The sequence below is a fragment of the Daldinia caldariorum genome (assembly GCF_022478825.1).
Source record: "Daldinia caldariorum strain CBS 122874 unplaced genomic scaffold F4812scaffold_10, whole genome shotgun sequence".
NCBI lineage: Eukaryota > Fungi > Ascomycota > Sordariomycetes > Xylariales > Hypoxylaceae > Daldinia > Daldinia caldariorum.
Genome location: NW_025953046.1, coordinates 409,886 through 423,842, shown reverse-complemented (window position 1 = coordinate 423,842; position 13,957 = coordinate 409,886). Strand labels below are relative to the sequence as shown.

Here is a 13,957-nt window from a genome sequence, read left to right as displayed (position 1 = left end):
GAGCAACATTCAGTAGCCGGACTCAAAAAGTCAGTTAACAGGTACCTCCTAACATAGTAACACCCAGCTCAAAGCTCCCCCTTGTTATTCTTTATATCCTTATTTCCCGTAGCCTGCCCACCTCCGCTTCCGAACAAACTACCAAGCCAAGAAAGGCCGGGAAGGGCCATCTTCGCAGCCGGAGGGTACGGCTTTCCGTCAACCGTAACTCGCGGCTGGCAGGTGCACCACTGCTTCTCCGGGACCCCCGCAAGAGCGGACGGAATGTGCGAACCGCATCCCCGCCAGGACTTTCCTGCTAATGATGGAGTTAATACATGTATCAGGAGTAAATATAGGTATTGTATATTATACTTGCGAATAGTGTTTAGATTTGGGAATACATTGAAAAGCTTTAGGTGCTTCAGGTATTACTTACAGCAGGTTGGACAAGTGGCGCCGAAACACATTGTTAGGAGGTACAATACAGGCTCAAGTTGTGGGTGATGAAATGCCAATTGTACTGAATTCCTTTGCGAACTTGTTTTTCTTTCTTTCTTTTTTTTCGATAAAAAGCCGATAAAGTTTTGGAAATAATTTGAGAAGAATTAAAAAAGTTCAGCAGGAATTTTTGTAATGCCGCTTTTTGTAGTCCTACCGGTGTTCGTTCACCTGAGGTATTCGGCGATGATAATCTATGGGATGTGTCCGACCTGCCCCGACTCTGTGCGGTCGCCGACCTTAGAAAAGTACCCAACCTAGTAGTGAGTGCGGCGTCTTGGACCGGCGCCCGCAAACCTTTTAGATTTGGTCAAGATTAATGTAATGATGATCGCATAACAGTTCAACTTTGCTCTTTTCCACCTTTTCTTGATGCCGAGACGCAGGTAGTCATGATGAGAATGAGCTACATTACTCTAGTTGCAGAACATCGCATTTAATTATTTAATAGTCCGCAGGAACTTAACGACGGTATTTACAAGCCATTTTTCAGATTCTGGCTCTTCTACCCTATGGCCGGCCCCTGGAATCGTACCTGAGAACTCACTCGCGATACCTGGCCGGCAAAGTGTACCCCAACGCTTAACCAGCGCATCTTTATCGATAGAACTAGGTACATATTCATCGTTCCCGGAATGAAGTATAAGGATTGGCTTGTCTACTCGTTTCCAATAAGGCTCAATGACTTCATCCGGGAGTTCGGGGTCAAAGTAATTGTCTTCGCCACTAGCAAAAAAGTCAGGCATAGGAGTCGGCGAAAGCTAGATACCTAACGTAACCTTCGGGTACTAAATTACTCACTCTACTGCTCCAAGCGCGTACCACCGTGACGCAGATATCGGTGTATCGTAGAAAGATTTTGAGAGATTTTCCGGTAGCATACGCTCATGACCTCTGCCAGAGGTGATGAGCTCTTTGGCAATCTTGAGACTTTCATCTAGTTTGGATCCGCCTATCTCTGACGCTATTGCGCCGCGATCAGATACTGGTGCCTGAAGTATATACCCTTCAACCGGCGGGGCGTTATGGGATGGCGAAGTATATTCCATACAATCCTGGCTTCCGGTGGAATGTCCTAATAAGACTATATGCTGCTTTCCTATGCTTCGTAGATACTTGACTATGGCCGATATATCGGCTACATCGTTAGCTAGACGGCCGAATCCGAAGCCTGTAAAAGAGCTAGACAACCTAAATTCGAAGACAGAATAGCTTAGGTCGGGTTCTGTTTCTAGACGCTTAGCTATCGCCCGCGGGTATGGTACTGTATGAGGACCATCGCCGAGCCCACCGATAAAGACCAAAGCGTTTCTTGCGTTGGGGAGGCCGATCTCATAAGCACAGGCGTGCGCTGTTGGAGATTCGAAAGGGTGTACAGTCGTAACAAAGGTCCCCGACGGCGCCATCTTCTTTTCCGTCAACGTATAAATTTCAGCGTAAAAAACTTTATGAGATACGTATGGTAGAAGAAGTATTATTCTCAAAAACTTGAATTTGGAATGAACACTTGATTTTCTTGATTTGTCGAAGTCACCTGAGGGGATATGTATAAAAGCATAAAACTGAATAGGACAGAATAAGGACAGTATGGATAAAGGCATATATCTACTGAAAGAGGTGTTAAGTACCAGGTACCTAACTTAAAGCACCTTGGGCCGTGGGGCCGGGCTCGTTCACGGTTCGTCATCACTTACCTCAATTCTATCATGGGAGGTACCTAACCTTACCTAACCTAAGGTACCTCGTGAAAGTCATCGCGCCGTTTCGCAAATGACTGATGAGTTTACAATTAAAAATGACGAAGGAATCTCAAGATGACTAGTAATTCCTCGACTGCTAGGAATGATTTTTTCAAAGAGGTTCGACCATCCTTTCCCTTATTTAAGTACTTCCAGAAAATAAAAATAGAAATAAAAAATAAAAAATAAAAAATAGGATGTTCATTACTAACTCTAAGATAGCTCAAACCACGATGCGTCGCCATCAACAATCTAACCGTCCGTGCATCTGACAAGAGAGCTAATGCTAGGGAGTTAATCAATGTGGTCGAAGACCTCTCTGCAATTCTTGATCGTCAAACATCTACCGACGAAACTGTTTTGGATGAAAAGCTTGCAGATTACATCTTTTTCCCACTCTCTAATATTCTGCGGCACCAGCAGGAATATCCTATCCGGTTAACAGAGTTGACCATCAGATGCCTGCGGACATTAATTCATTATGGATGGAGAGCCAAGATTCCTACTGAGCTTTCCCAACAGCTCCTCATATTTCTTACCTTCGTTGTTGGCGGTGTTCCCGGCCAAGAAAGGACAGATCAAATTCCAGAGGAGACGGAACTAGAAGCACTCAAGGTGTTAGCCGAGTTGATTAAAGCCACTGGTTCCTCAGTTACCGGAGCAGCTGCATTAGTAGAGGCAAATGCGATACCCGCCTTGGGGCATGCCGTCACTGTTATACTAGATAGTATTACGGATGGCAAAACTCCAGACATCAGACTTGAGGGGTTAAGAGCGCTAGATGCCCTCCTAGTCGCAATCAGAGACCAAACTGCCTTGGCTACTTTTCTCCCTGGAATAGTATCATCTCTCAGCAGGCTACTTACACCACCTGCGGCATATAAGCATCAGAGAAGAGTCTTGGTTGGCGGTATCAATGCCCTGAAAGATATACTCACTAGGGTGCTAGGAGATATAAAGGTTATGGGCATAATACAGAAGCAAGCAACAGGAGACAGCGAAACCGCGAGCGAGGGCAAAGTCCTATCACCATCATGGTTAAGAGCAACCGTATCCAAGGTAAAACTTGCTCTTGCGAGCGTGCTGAAGCTGCGGAATGCCGATTCTGACGACATACGGGTCGCCCTAGAAAAATTATGCATCAGCCTTTTAGACGAATGCCATGAATCTCTTGCGGAATGCGCATCCATACTTGTCGAGAGCGCTATGATACTAGCAAATGAAGAAAAGGAGAAATCCTTCTTCGAAACGAGCCTAACTGACCTAGCTAGGATTCACCCGGAACTCGGAGACACGATCAAGACTACAGTATACAACTGGGTTACAAGCCTTCCTCGGATAGTGCAATCCAGCGATGATAGGATCAAACAACAAGAGATTCGGAACCTCATCAAAGGTCAGCATTTTATCACAACGCTTCAGATTGACTCGTCCATTTTAGAAGACTCGCTAGCTGCCTCGCTGAGGGATAGTACCACCGCACTTGTCCTAGCATCGAAATCAAGTGGCATGTCGGAGCTTGCTTCAGATGCTATTGAGTTAAACATGGATGTGGTTAGGCGGGATGGGTCCGATAACTTCCCGCCAATACTCATTGCACAAGAAACAGAAAGGTCTACGCGAACGGCGCTCCTCGAATTTATCTCGAAAGTTGGATCAATCTCTCAGCAAGGTAAACTGGCTGATGATTTACTGGCTTACGTTCGCGACTCTACGGGGCCTAGCCAGGTTGTCTCGTATTGGTTAACCTTCGAGCTGATCAAGTCGAGCTTATCTCAGCCCTCTGACCTAGATGACTTCCTTGACTTAAGCTCCGCAAATGGTATAACAGATGAGACTGAGCCTATTTTTCAAGAACTCTACTCTTTCTCTGTCGCGGTCCTAGATTCCCAGGCAGAGGCAGAAGAAGTTGACTGGCGACTACAAGCTCTGGCTTTAGAAGTTACCACTTTTGCGGCTTCTAGGATGAAAGAAAGCTTTCGCCCGGAGCTCATTGACGTGCTGTACCCTATCACAACATTTTTGGGTTCTGGGGTGCCCAAGTTACGGGATCATGCGATCATCAGTCTCAATAGCATTGCCGCGGCATGCGGATATTCTAATGTCACAGATCTGATCATTGAGAATGTTGATTATATGGTTAACTCGGTATCCTTACGTTTGAATACTTTTGATATCTCCCCTGCGTCGACCCAAGTTTTACGAATGATGATAAAACTTACTGGTCCGAAATTAATACCATATCTTGACGACGTGATCTCTTCGATCTTCGCGGCTCTCGACAACTACCACGGATACCCTTTATTTGCAGAAAGCTTGTTTAGTGTCCTCGCGGAAGTAGTACAGCAAGGGACACACTCCGATCATTTACTTGTAGATGAAGTAAAGTCATCGGCCCAGAGCCACAAGAAAGCTTCACAAGGAATTGCTACGATCGATAACCTTTGCGATATCCTCTCCAGCCGGATAGAAAGACAAGAAAAACATCGACTCGAGGAACTCGGGCACGAAACGATCGAGCCTCATCCAGAACGCCCCTGGAAAGAGACAAGTTCGGCCGCGTCTGACGCTAATGAAGACGAAGAAGAACCCAGCACCGAAGTCGAAAAACCCCCACCACCCAAAACACCCACATTCAAGATTCTCACCCGAATAACCGACCTAACGCAGCATTACCTCACGTCGCCCTCACCAACGCTACGGAAGTCACTCTTAGATCTGCTAACTACTGTGTGCCCGGCGCTCTCACCTGACGAGGAGGCATTCTTACCCCTTGTCAACTCAGTCTGGCCCGTTCTAGTGGAGAGATTATACGACTCAGAACCGTTCGTCGTGATCTCTGCCTGCAAAGCGCTAGCTTCGCTCTGCGCGAGTGCCGGCGATTTCCTCAACACGAGGATCAAAACGGAATGGTGGGATAGGCTCGGCGGGTGGTGCAGGAAAGTAAAGGCAGACGCGACGCAGTCGAGAAATAAAGGAAAAGCTAGAACCAGAGCGAATCGCGACGACAAGCACGACCGCGATATACTCATACCGGGCAAGGAGCCGAGCAAGGCTGTCGAGGCCGTGCCGGGCGCGGGCCTAGGCAGATTCACCCAGGCTGCGCAGACTTGGGAGGCGGTGCAGGAGCTTCTCGTCGCCGTCGTGTCGTTTGTTCAGATTGATGCCGACATATTCGATCAGATACTCCTGTTGCTGGCGGACACACTACCCACCAATCGCGAGGCTAAGGCTGCGTTGGAGGCAGTAGATCCTGATGCCGTGTGGCTCTCGATGTATGAGCGAGGGATGGTAGAGCCAATGGAAAAGCCTGTTTTGCCTGGGGTTACTTTTGTTAATCTGTAATATACGTAGCAGCGTAGGTTAGGTCATAGGCATGAGTTAAAAGCTATGAAATAGATCTAATGTTAAGCAGCTAGCTGCATCCTCTATGGTATGAAGTATTGTGAATACGCCGTAGGCATTATTTATATCGTCGTAGGGTGTATTAGGTGACGCGGCAAGGGGTGCTTGGCGCTGTTTGAATGCTCAACATCTATTCGATGAAGTACGATTAGATTTCCTACTGCATGTACGGACGCCACTGGACAGCAATCCATCGCCGAAGCTGTTGTTCCATCTTGGGGGCCAAGCATAGGTCGCAGCAGCGGTATTTACCTAAAAAATATAAACCGGCACCACGGCCTGATAACGGTGTTTACTCAGCCAGACGTCCAGCATTGTCGCAGTAGAAAATAAATTGATGAGTGAAGCTACCTAACCTTAGCTAACCTACCAAGGCACCTTACTTAGGTTAATTACCTACCTTTAGTTCACTTGATATTAGTATTCGAAAACAATCCTTGGATAATCATATATATCAATAATTACCGGTTTATTTCAGAAGAGCCGCAGGGTAGGAAGAAGAATCCTTTAGATAAACACCGCTGAAAATGAGGGGTTTCTTATATTATATCTCTACCAGGTAGGTAGGCACTATGAAAGGTGAACTGTCGCACAGCTTTGACATGGCCTGATTGAGAGGTATTGGCCAAATACATATAGCCATGTAAGCCGGGGTTCCCCATGTGCCACGCTCAAAGCAGAAGAGAACTTGATAGTTTAATCGAATGGATGGATTGTGCCTCTGCAAGAAGTTGCTCCCATGAGATCTTGCCTCGGCCAAGCCTGGTTCGTCGACGGGAATTAATATATGTAATCAGCCGTGACAAACACGTTATTGTCGAAGCCACCGTGAGTCGACTAGTCTTGCAGGCGTAACCAATCTGACAGAGAGCTAGAAAAAAAATCCTTTCTAGGTACCTACCTAGTCGCGGGCTGTCCTTACCTTTATTGATACCTCCTTTACCTGATAGATATACGTATGGCAGACCTTCTAGCCAGCCTGCCCTAGTTCATAATTATGGACAGGGAATAGGGTTACAGTTCCTAATCGATGCCCTCCTTCAGATACCTTAGGTAGGTACCTAATCTTGCAATACCGTAGTAGGAGCGTGGTAGAAGTGTTAAGCTTTATCTATAGTGTTACATTAGATACTGTACAATACATCCCCCATGTAATCAACTAAGTAGAGTGATAAATGCAGCTAGGCCTTCCCTCAGCTCCATCAGGATTCCGCCTTATCCTATATAGCAAGGGGTCTAGACCAGCAGATAGAAGGACCCTGGAATATCCCGCTCTCAATTGTCATACCTAGCTTTTTTTTTCGGTCATTCTTCCTCTCCTCTTCCTCCCCCGTATCTTCCGAGAAGGCGCGCGCTCGGTATCTATCTACATCTACCTACCAACAGACCGATGGACTGAGCCGTAGAGCGTACCTAGAGAGGAACCGTCCAATAGTCGCGAACATGTCAGAGGATACCGAGAAGGAAGTCACAGGTGATCATGTAGTAGCTAGCCCGCGTCCCTACGCGGCCGGAAGGGGAGGACATGACGAGGAGGTCGGCATAGTCACCCAAGCCCGACAGCTTCGCACGGATCTGAGGAACCGCCACATGCAGATGATAGCAATCGGTAAGGGCTTTCCTACCTAACCTAACCTAACCTAACCTGGGGAGAATCATTGCCCTTCGGAGTTGGGGGGCTCGCTAATGCGACGTTGATGCCGATAGGTGGTGCCATTGGAGCGGGTTTGTTCATCGGGTCGGGGAGTGCTCTATACCACGGAGGACCGGCTTCCTTGGTATGTCTGTCATTCTTGACATCTCCGGGGACTGCGGATTATACCGCTACCTGTATACCTCACGCTAACCACACAGTAAATTCAGGTTATCGGCTACCTCATCGTCGGCATAATGCTGCTGTTCACCATGCAGGCTCTCGCCGAGCTAGCAGTCATGTATCCCGTCAACGGGGCGTTCTACACCTACGTCGTGAGATTCGTCGACCCGGCCTGGTAAATATACAATGATCTTCGTCTCGCAATCCGCCCCCGCCCCCCCCTCTCTTTTTTCCCCCCTCTTTTCTAACAATTGGGGATTCCGTATTATAGGGGCTTTGCTACGGGGTGGAACTACGCGATCGCATGGCTCACGGTCCTGCCCTTCGAGCTGATCGCGGCCGGCATGACCATCGAATTCTGGCGGAGCGACCTCAACATAGCGATCTGGGTCACCGTGTTCCTCGTCATCTTGGCCCTGATCCAGGTATTTGGCGTGCGGGGCTACGGCGAAGGTAAGGCAGAGGCAAAGGCTGAGGCTGTAGGATCGAAAAGAATTCATCATATGGCACTTACTACCTAACAGCTAACGGGTACAATCAATAGTTGAATTCATCCTTAGTATGGTCAAAATCGCGGCCTGCACGGGTTCGTATAATGGCGATTATCAGCCCGGCTCAGCTATACCTTCACTAACTCGGTGGCGTAGGTTTTATCATATTGGGTATCGTAATAAACTGCGGCGGAGTTGGCGATAGAGGTTATATAGGCGCCAAGTACTGGTACGACCCGGGGGCTTTCAGAAACGGCTTCAACGGCTTCGCCGGGGTCTTCGTCGTAGCGGCCTTCGCTTTCGGCGGCACCGAACTAGTTGGCCTCGCAGCTGCCGAATCGGTCGATCCCCGACGCGCGATCCCCATGGCCTCGAAACAGGTCTTCTTCCGCATTGCCTTCTTCTACATCGTCAACCTCTTCATCCTCGGCCTGATACTGCCTTCCAACGACGGCCGCCTGGAGCAGTCGACAGGCTTCAACTCGAGCTACTCCCCGTTCGTCCTGGCCATCCAGGACGCCGGCATCGCCGTCTTGCCGTCGATCTTCAACGTGGTGATCACCGTTTCCGTCATCAGCGTCGCTAACTCGTGCACCTTCGGCTCGACCCGTACGATGCAGGCGATGGCCGAGCGGGGCATGGCGCCCCGGTTCCTCGCGTACGTCGACAAAGCCGGCCGGCCCTTGTACTGCGTCGTAGTCCAACTCGCGTTCGGGCTTTTAGGCTACGTCGGCGTGGCATCGAACGGGCTAGACGTGTTCGACTGGCTTCTCTCTCTCTCGGGGCTGTCGTACTTATTCGTGTGGGGATCGTGCTGCCTCGCCCACATCCGGTTCCGATTGGCTTGGAAGAAGCAGGGACGTAGTCTGAGCGAGATCCCCTATAGGCCGCCCCTCGGAATCTGGGGTAGCGTCATCGGCCTGACCCTCAATATTATCTGTCTGATTGCAACTTTCTATAACGGCCTTTATGTAAGCTCAACTTATCAGTTTCCCATATAACCCCCCCTCTCTCCCCCTTTTTTTCTTCTTTTCCTTCTCCCGTCGAGATGTAGGGAACACCACAATTAACTTGTTCGGTTGTTAGCCCGCCCCCGACTCGCACCCAGAAGCTGCAGTGTTCTTTCAGAAGTACCTCGCGGCGCCAATAGTTATTGTGCTGTATGTGTTCTGGAAGATATGGTCAGGTAGCTGGAGGCAGATGTGGGTTAAGCTCAACGACATTGACCTGACGGCTGGAGCTCGCCCCTTGGAGGCAGAGGAGGAGAATATGATCATGGAAGAAAAGACGTGGCTTAACCTGCCTTTCCGCATCTTCAGAGCCCTCCTTTGAGCGTTGGTGGTGGTGTTTGGGGTAGGTCTGCTGATGGGATTCGGCGTGTCATGACTATGAGATATCGTATTATATTATTATCTCATATTACCCCTGATAGGTATATAATGTCAACCTAGATATCTTAGGTACTTACCTTAGGTACCTAGCGTATGTGGTATAGCTCTACAGTGTTCTTATGGTAGTTGTTGTGCCCTGATCAACTTATAGAGTGAAGGCAAATGCAACGCCTGTAACTCCAGATAGGTGTCCGAGAATACACCTCGCAACATTCTAGAGAGTACTACTAGCTTGATTTTTCTTGACACGAACATCCCAGCATCGTTGCGTTGATTGAGAGTTTAGGACAGGATAGCTTCGGATAGAGGTACCTAATGCAATAATATAAGGCAGGCAAGGTTAATGAGAAGCGGATTCGATTTATCTTTTTGTATTTTGAATTTGAATAACAGGAAGGCATTTAAACGCGATATGAGACGGATTTCAGTTGTGATTTAGTTATATCTTAATTAGCCCTCGGAAATCCGTAGTTGATTTCAAAATATTAGAGGTAGGTAGGTAACCTCAACCCTTAGAAACAGAGTGTTATATGCCGCTCGTGAATTAAACATCCCGTAAAATCGCGGATACTATTCAATTACCCTTTCTGTAAACGCCTTTCCACTTCTAAATCTCTCTCTGCCGAGGTGTTGCCACTGACACAGTAAGTGAGGTGGGCAAGAATAAATGCCACCTCTTCAACGCTAGGACACCCCCTACACCTCACAACACAAACGGTCGGTCAAACATACATAAGTGGGTAAGTGAGTAGGTACAAGTAACAAACATAAGGCAAGACGCGTCTTCCTAGCTCATTCATATCTAATTTCTAAACCTAGAGCTCCCTTGTTGTTTCATACCTCTTACCTTCTCCCCCTATTTTCCACCTCGGCATCCAGGTCTCGTTCAACCATCTCGATAGAACTAAGGCTTGGGTATCTCTTGGCAAAGTCTTGGATGTAGTCCTCCTTCTCCTTGAAAGACATATCAAGGATGGGCCGGCCGGGTAACCCTACGCCCGCGAGGTACTCGGAAGAAGCACGGTGAGCGGGGCCTGGAGGCTGTTGTGACGGCGCAGCTTTTGGCGGTGATCGAGCACGGGCGTTTCCTGTGGGCAGTTTGTTGAGATGCGTAGGCTTAGGCGGAAGGGTTGGTTTAACAGGAGAGCTGGGATCGGGCTGAGCGCGGCCTCGAGCGGCGGCAGATGGATCGGTCGACGTAGGGACAGGCTTGAGTGGAGTAGTGCCTCGTCCACCAGTGAAGTTTTTCGGGGGGACTTCAGGAACTTGTTTTTCCACGCGACCTTTAGCTACAGCTGCGTCTGAGAACTTGCCGTAGCCTGATGCTGTGCGCTGTACCTGCTGGGAGGACTTCTGCGACTCGTCTAGGAGATTTTGCACGCGGTTCTGTATGCTTACAGCTCGGGAAACACCACCGATACTCTTGGGGAGCGGGCCCGATGGACCACCGGCATCCCGGGAAGCCATCCGCTGCTTATATTCAGCAGCTGCGGCCTCCACCCTCCGCTCCTCTTCCGCAAGAGCCTGGAGCTCAAGCTCTCGTCGCATTTCTGGTGTCAATTCAGCCTCACCAAGATGTCCATCATCACTACGACCATCGGTTGCCTCCGATCCCGCAATAGGGGTCAGATCGTGACGCTCCATATCCTTGAGTGGGGATGGTGTACGCGCACCCGATCCCGAAGGGTTACTCTCAAATCGTTTAAAAGCATCGCCAAACCTCCCAGCTAGGATATTTTTGGTGCCGGACAAGGAAGTCAAACTCGAGCGCTTCGTATGTTGCTTTGTAACCTTTTCCTTCTTTTTCCCATCGGAATCCTCCATCGACCTGAGGAAGTCTACATTTGACTCTATTGTTGTATCATCCTGGGGCTCTAGTCTGGGTGATGAGGAATTTCCAAGTAGATTTGGCGAATAGCTAGGAGAGCGAAGTGGCCTTGGGGCTGCCTCCCGTTCGCGAAGGTAGTCCATATCAGATTCAAGATAAGTACTAGCGGGCCTAGGACGTCCTCCAGTAACAGAAGTTTTAGATAGGAATTCGAGTTGTTCAGCACTGGGTCGGCCGCTTTCTAGAGATGGGCGGGATGAAGATGAGTGTCGAGCATGCCCTGGTGAAGGTTGGATGGAGTCAATGCGTGGCGTTGGAGTAGGTCGGAGCGCATAACTTATATCCGGGCGTTTCAGGCCAGTACCTATGGGCTCCTGCTGTCTAGGCAAACTCGATGGGCTGTGCTGGTCTGCCGAAGGGAATCGATGGATCGGGGGGTAATCTCGGGTTTGTCTTTCAGGGGGAGGGGTACTAGTCATAGTTCCGGTCGAGACCATGGCCGGTCTGTTTGGAATATCTTGAGGTGTTTGCGGCGGAGGGGAAGAAATAGCCTGGAGCTCAGGATTACTAGATATTATGGCTGAGGCACGACTCATCTCCACTGGCTGTTTGGGTGGTGCCGGACTAGGCTTGTTGACCGAGCCAGGCGGAGGCGATAATCTTCTTAAGTCCGTTACAGCTGCTACTGACTTCACTCGGCTCAGATCCGTCGATTGCCTTTGACCTGTTGGGATCGTCCCTACTGTGGCTTGAGGTTTAATGAATGCTTCTTCCGCTAGTTGAGCGGCAACACGCTGGCTTAGATGCTTTTGTGGATCTGCGGGAGATATTGGACTATCAAAGTCGAACTTCGTCCCTTGATCGTGTAGGAGAGCGAATTGATCAAGTGTCGGAAACCTAGAGGATAGCTCATCTGCGTCGGCACCGGGTCCCGTTTTAGTGTCAAGTGCAGCAAATGGATCACCACTTGTGATCCTCGCTGGAGACGGGCTTGGCTTGGCCGCCTGTGTTGGGACGGACTGGTTGGAAACTGTTGGTCTACCACGCCTCATGGGTGTGATCTCTGGGATTGCTTGGGTTTGTGGTTGCTGTGGTGGTGAGTACACAGCACCTATACCTGGAGTTCCCCTAGGGTCTTTGCCAGCAGTTATTTGATTCTCGTTTCTCTTAGCCTCTAAATGAGATGGCTGAGAATATATCTGGAATAATGTTAGATCAATATTACGAAACCCGGGAAATCAGACGTACATCATGTATAGGTACTTCACGCCCTTGCATCCGACAGCTTTCTCGGAGCACTTGGTAAATATTTGGTCGAGATCGTAGATCTTCCCGCAGCATGGATGCTTCATGATATTTGCTTAGTATAAAAATCCCAGTAGTGGATTGCACGCCTTACCGATCAATTGCTTTAACCTATCGGAGAATATCGGGTAATTAGGAAATCTGAAGCTCGCGTTCAAGATGGCAAGCTGCCCTTGCTCCTCAAATGGCGTAGTATAATAACAGAGCTTATAGAGGAGAACTCCCAGAGCCCATATATCCGATTTCTCATCTATCGGCTGTTTCCGGTAGACATCAATCATCTCCGGACTCCTGTACTGTAATGTAGTATGTCTTTGGATATCCTCGTCTATCATGCGGCACTCTGCGACAGTTTGCGGCGCAGGTCTCGGAGGGGCAGCTGAACCAAAATCACATAGCTTAAACTTCCTCTTGGCTCCATTTACGGTGATGAGGACGTTCTCGACTTTCAAGTCTCGGTGTAATAAAGGAGGCTTGAGATAATGCATACAAGCGACACCCTCCGCAACATCGGAGAAAATATTTAAGATCTCGGGTTCGGTAAGACGGTGCTGTAACCGGGTATTCATAAAGTCGATCAGCCCCCCGCCATTACAGTATTCCATCAGGAGGAAGACTTCATATCCACTGCCGCCCTTGAGCTCAGATGCGTGCGAATCGATATATGTAACAATTGTTTGGTGCCCCTTAAGCCGCTTCATCGTCTCAACCTCGGTCCGCATCCCACGAAGAGTCTCCTTATCCGGCACAGCAACCCTCTTCAACACAGCCAGGTCGGTTCCATCGACGGGGCGTGGTAACTTGACGAGATACACATGTGCAAATCCACCTTCGGATAGGTATTTCTGAATCACCACTCTATGATTGCCGACTTGAATCTTAGTACCGGGAGCAAAGGTACCAGCAGGAGCGGGATGTCCATGTATAGGTATTTGAGCATGGCTTTGCATTGGCGCGCCATAAGCGGCCTGTTGGCCAGGACGAGGCGCTGCCATTGGCATTGTATTGCTATACGAAGCCATACTATTCGGTTCAGGGAGGTGTATATCGCTTAAGGGGATAGGAGACGGGAGGGGGGGGGGATGATGGGTAGACGAGGTGGAAGTCGGTAAAGGGTTGGCACGTTCGGGGGGTTCTTCACGTTTGTGGCATCGAGGAAGATTAGCATGCGCCTTGCAGCTATAACGCACGCATATCTAAACAGACAAGCGAATAGTTATTAGTCTAGTTAGTTTAGTTAGAGGGTGTATCTATTCGCGTAGATACAACCTTGGAAAAATGATGTCCTAGGAAACGCTTTGTGTTGTTAGTATTAGGTATTAGGTAGAGTTCAATACGGGTTAAAACGTGCCAGGTGGTGAACTTACCTAGAGGTAGACGTGGTGCACTAAAACTGTACCGCAGTTACCAGTACCTTAGGGGTTGTAGGTAATCCATAAAGTCGGTCCCTTTTCCCATTTGTCTAGTTGTTTCGTAACAAGCCTGTGCCACCTGTAAATCGT

General features: G+C 48.9%; 4 protein-coding genes across 4 annotated transcripts; 2 read left to right on the top strand and 2 right to left on the bottom strand.

Annotated features, from left to right (window-relative positions):
* Positions 1-68: 68 nt before the first annotated feature.
* On the bottom strand, positions 69-1,886 carry F4812DRAFT_459955 (uncharacterized protein; the record flags this gene model as incomplete). The annotated part of the gene is made up of 3 exons (XM_047937635.1): positions 69-298; positions 1,028-1,206; positions 1,282-1,886. 3 exons carry the CDS (start codon positions 1,884-1,886, stop codon positions 69-71), a joined length of 1,014 nt encoding a protein of 337 aa, XP_047789424.1.
* Positions 1,887-2,294: 408 nt separating this feature from the next.
* On the top strand, positions 2,295-5,564 carry F4812DRAFT_459954 (ARM repeat-containing protein; the record flags this gene model as incomplete). The annotated part of the gene is made up of 2 exons (XM_047937634.1): positions 2,295-2,339; positions 2,442-5,564. 2 exons carry the CDS (start codon positions 2,295-2,297, stop codon positions 5,562-5,564), a joined length of 3,168 nt encoding a protein of 1,055 aa, XP_047789423.1.
* A 1,648-nt stretch (positions 5,565-7,212) lies between these two features.
* On the top strand, positions 7,213-9,040 carry F4812DRAFT_431246 (amino acid permease/ SLC12A domain-containing protein). Its single transcript, XM_047934420.1, has 5 exons — positions 7,213-7,402; positions 7,488-7,615; positions 7,712-7,893; positions 7,985-8,026; positions 8,088-9,040. Exons 1-5 carry the CDS (start codon positions 7,322-7,324, stop codon positions 8,930-8,932), a joined length of 1,278 nt encoding a protein of 425 aa, XP_047789422.1. The 5' UTR covers positions 7,213-7,321; the 3' UTR covers positions 8,933-9,040.
* A 1,125-nt stretch (positions 9,041-10,165) lies between these two features.
* F4812DRAFT_451439 (uncharacterized protein) lies at positions 10,166-13,477 on the bottom strand (the record flags this gene model as incomplete). Its single annotated transcript, XM_047936209.1, has 3 exons — positions 10,166-12,349; positions 12,399-12,496; positions 12,550-13,477. 3 exons carry the CDS (start codon positions 13,475-13,477, stop codon positions 10,166-10,168), a joined length of 3,210 nt encoding a protein of 1,069 aa, XP_047789421.1.
* Between the last annotated feature and the right edge of the window lie 480 nt (positions 13,478-13,957).

Coding starts and splice junctions, on each gene's coding strand:
- F4812DRAFT_431246 (XM_047934420.1), top strand. CDS start 7,322: ATGCCGATAGGTGGTGCCATTGGAGCGGGTTTGTTCATCGGGTCGGGG. Junction 7,403..7,487: donor ACGGAGGACCGGCTTCCTTG/GTATGTCTGTCA, acceptor CAGTAAATTCAG/GTTATCGGCTACCTCATCGT. Junction 7,894..7,984: donor CGTGCGGGGCTACGGCGAAG/GTAAGGCAGAGG, acceptor TACAATCAATAG/TTGAATTCATCCTTAGTATG.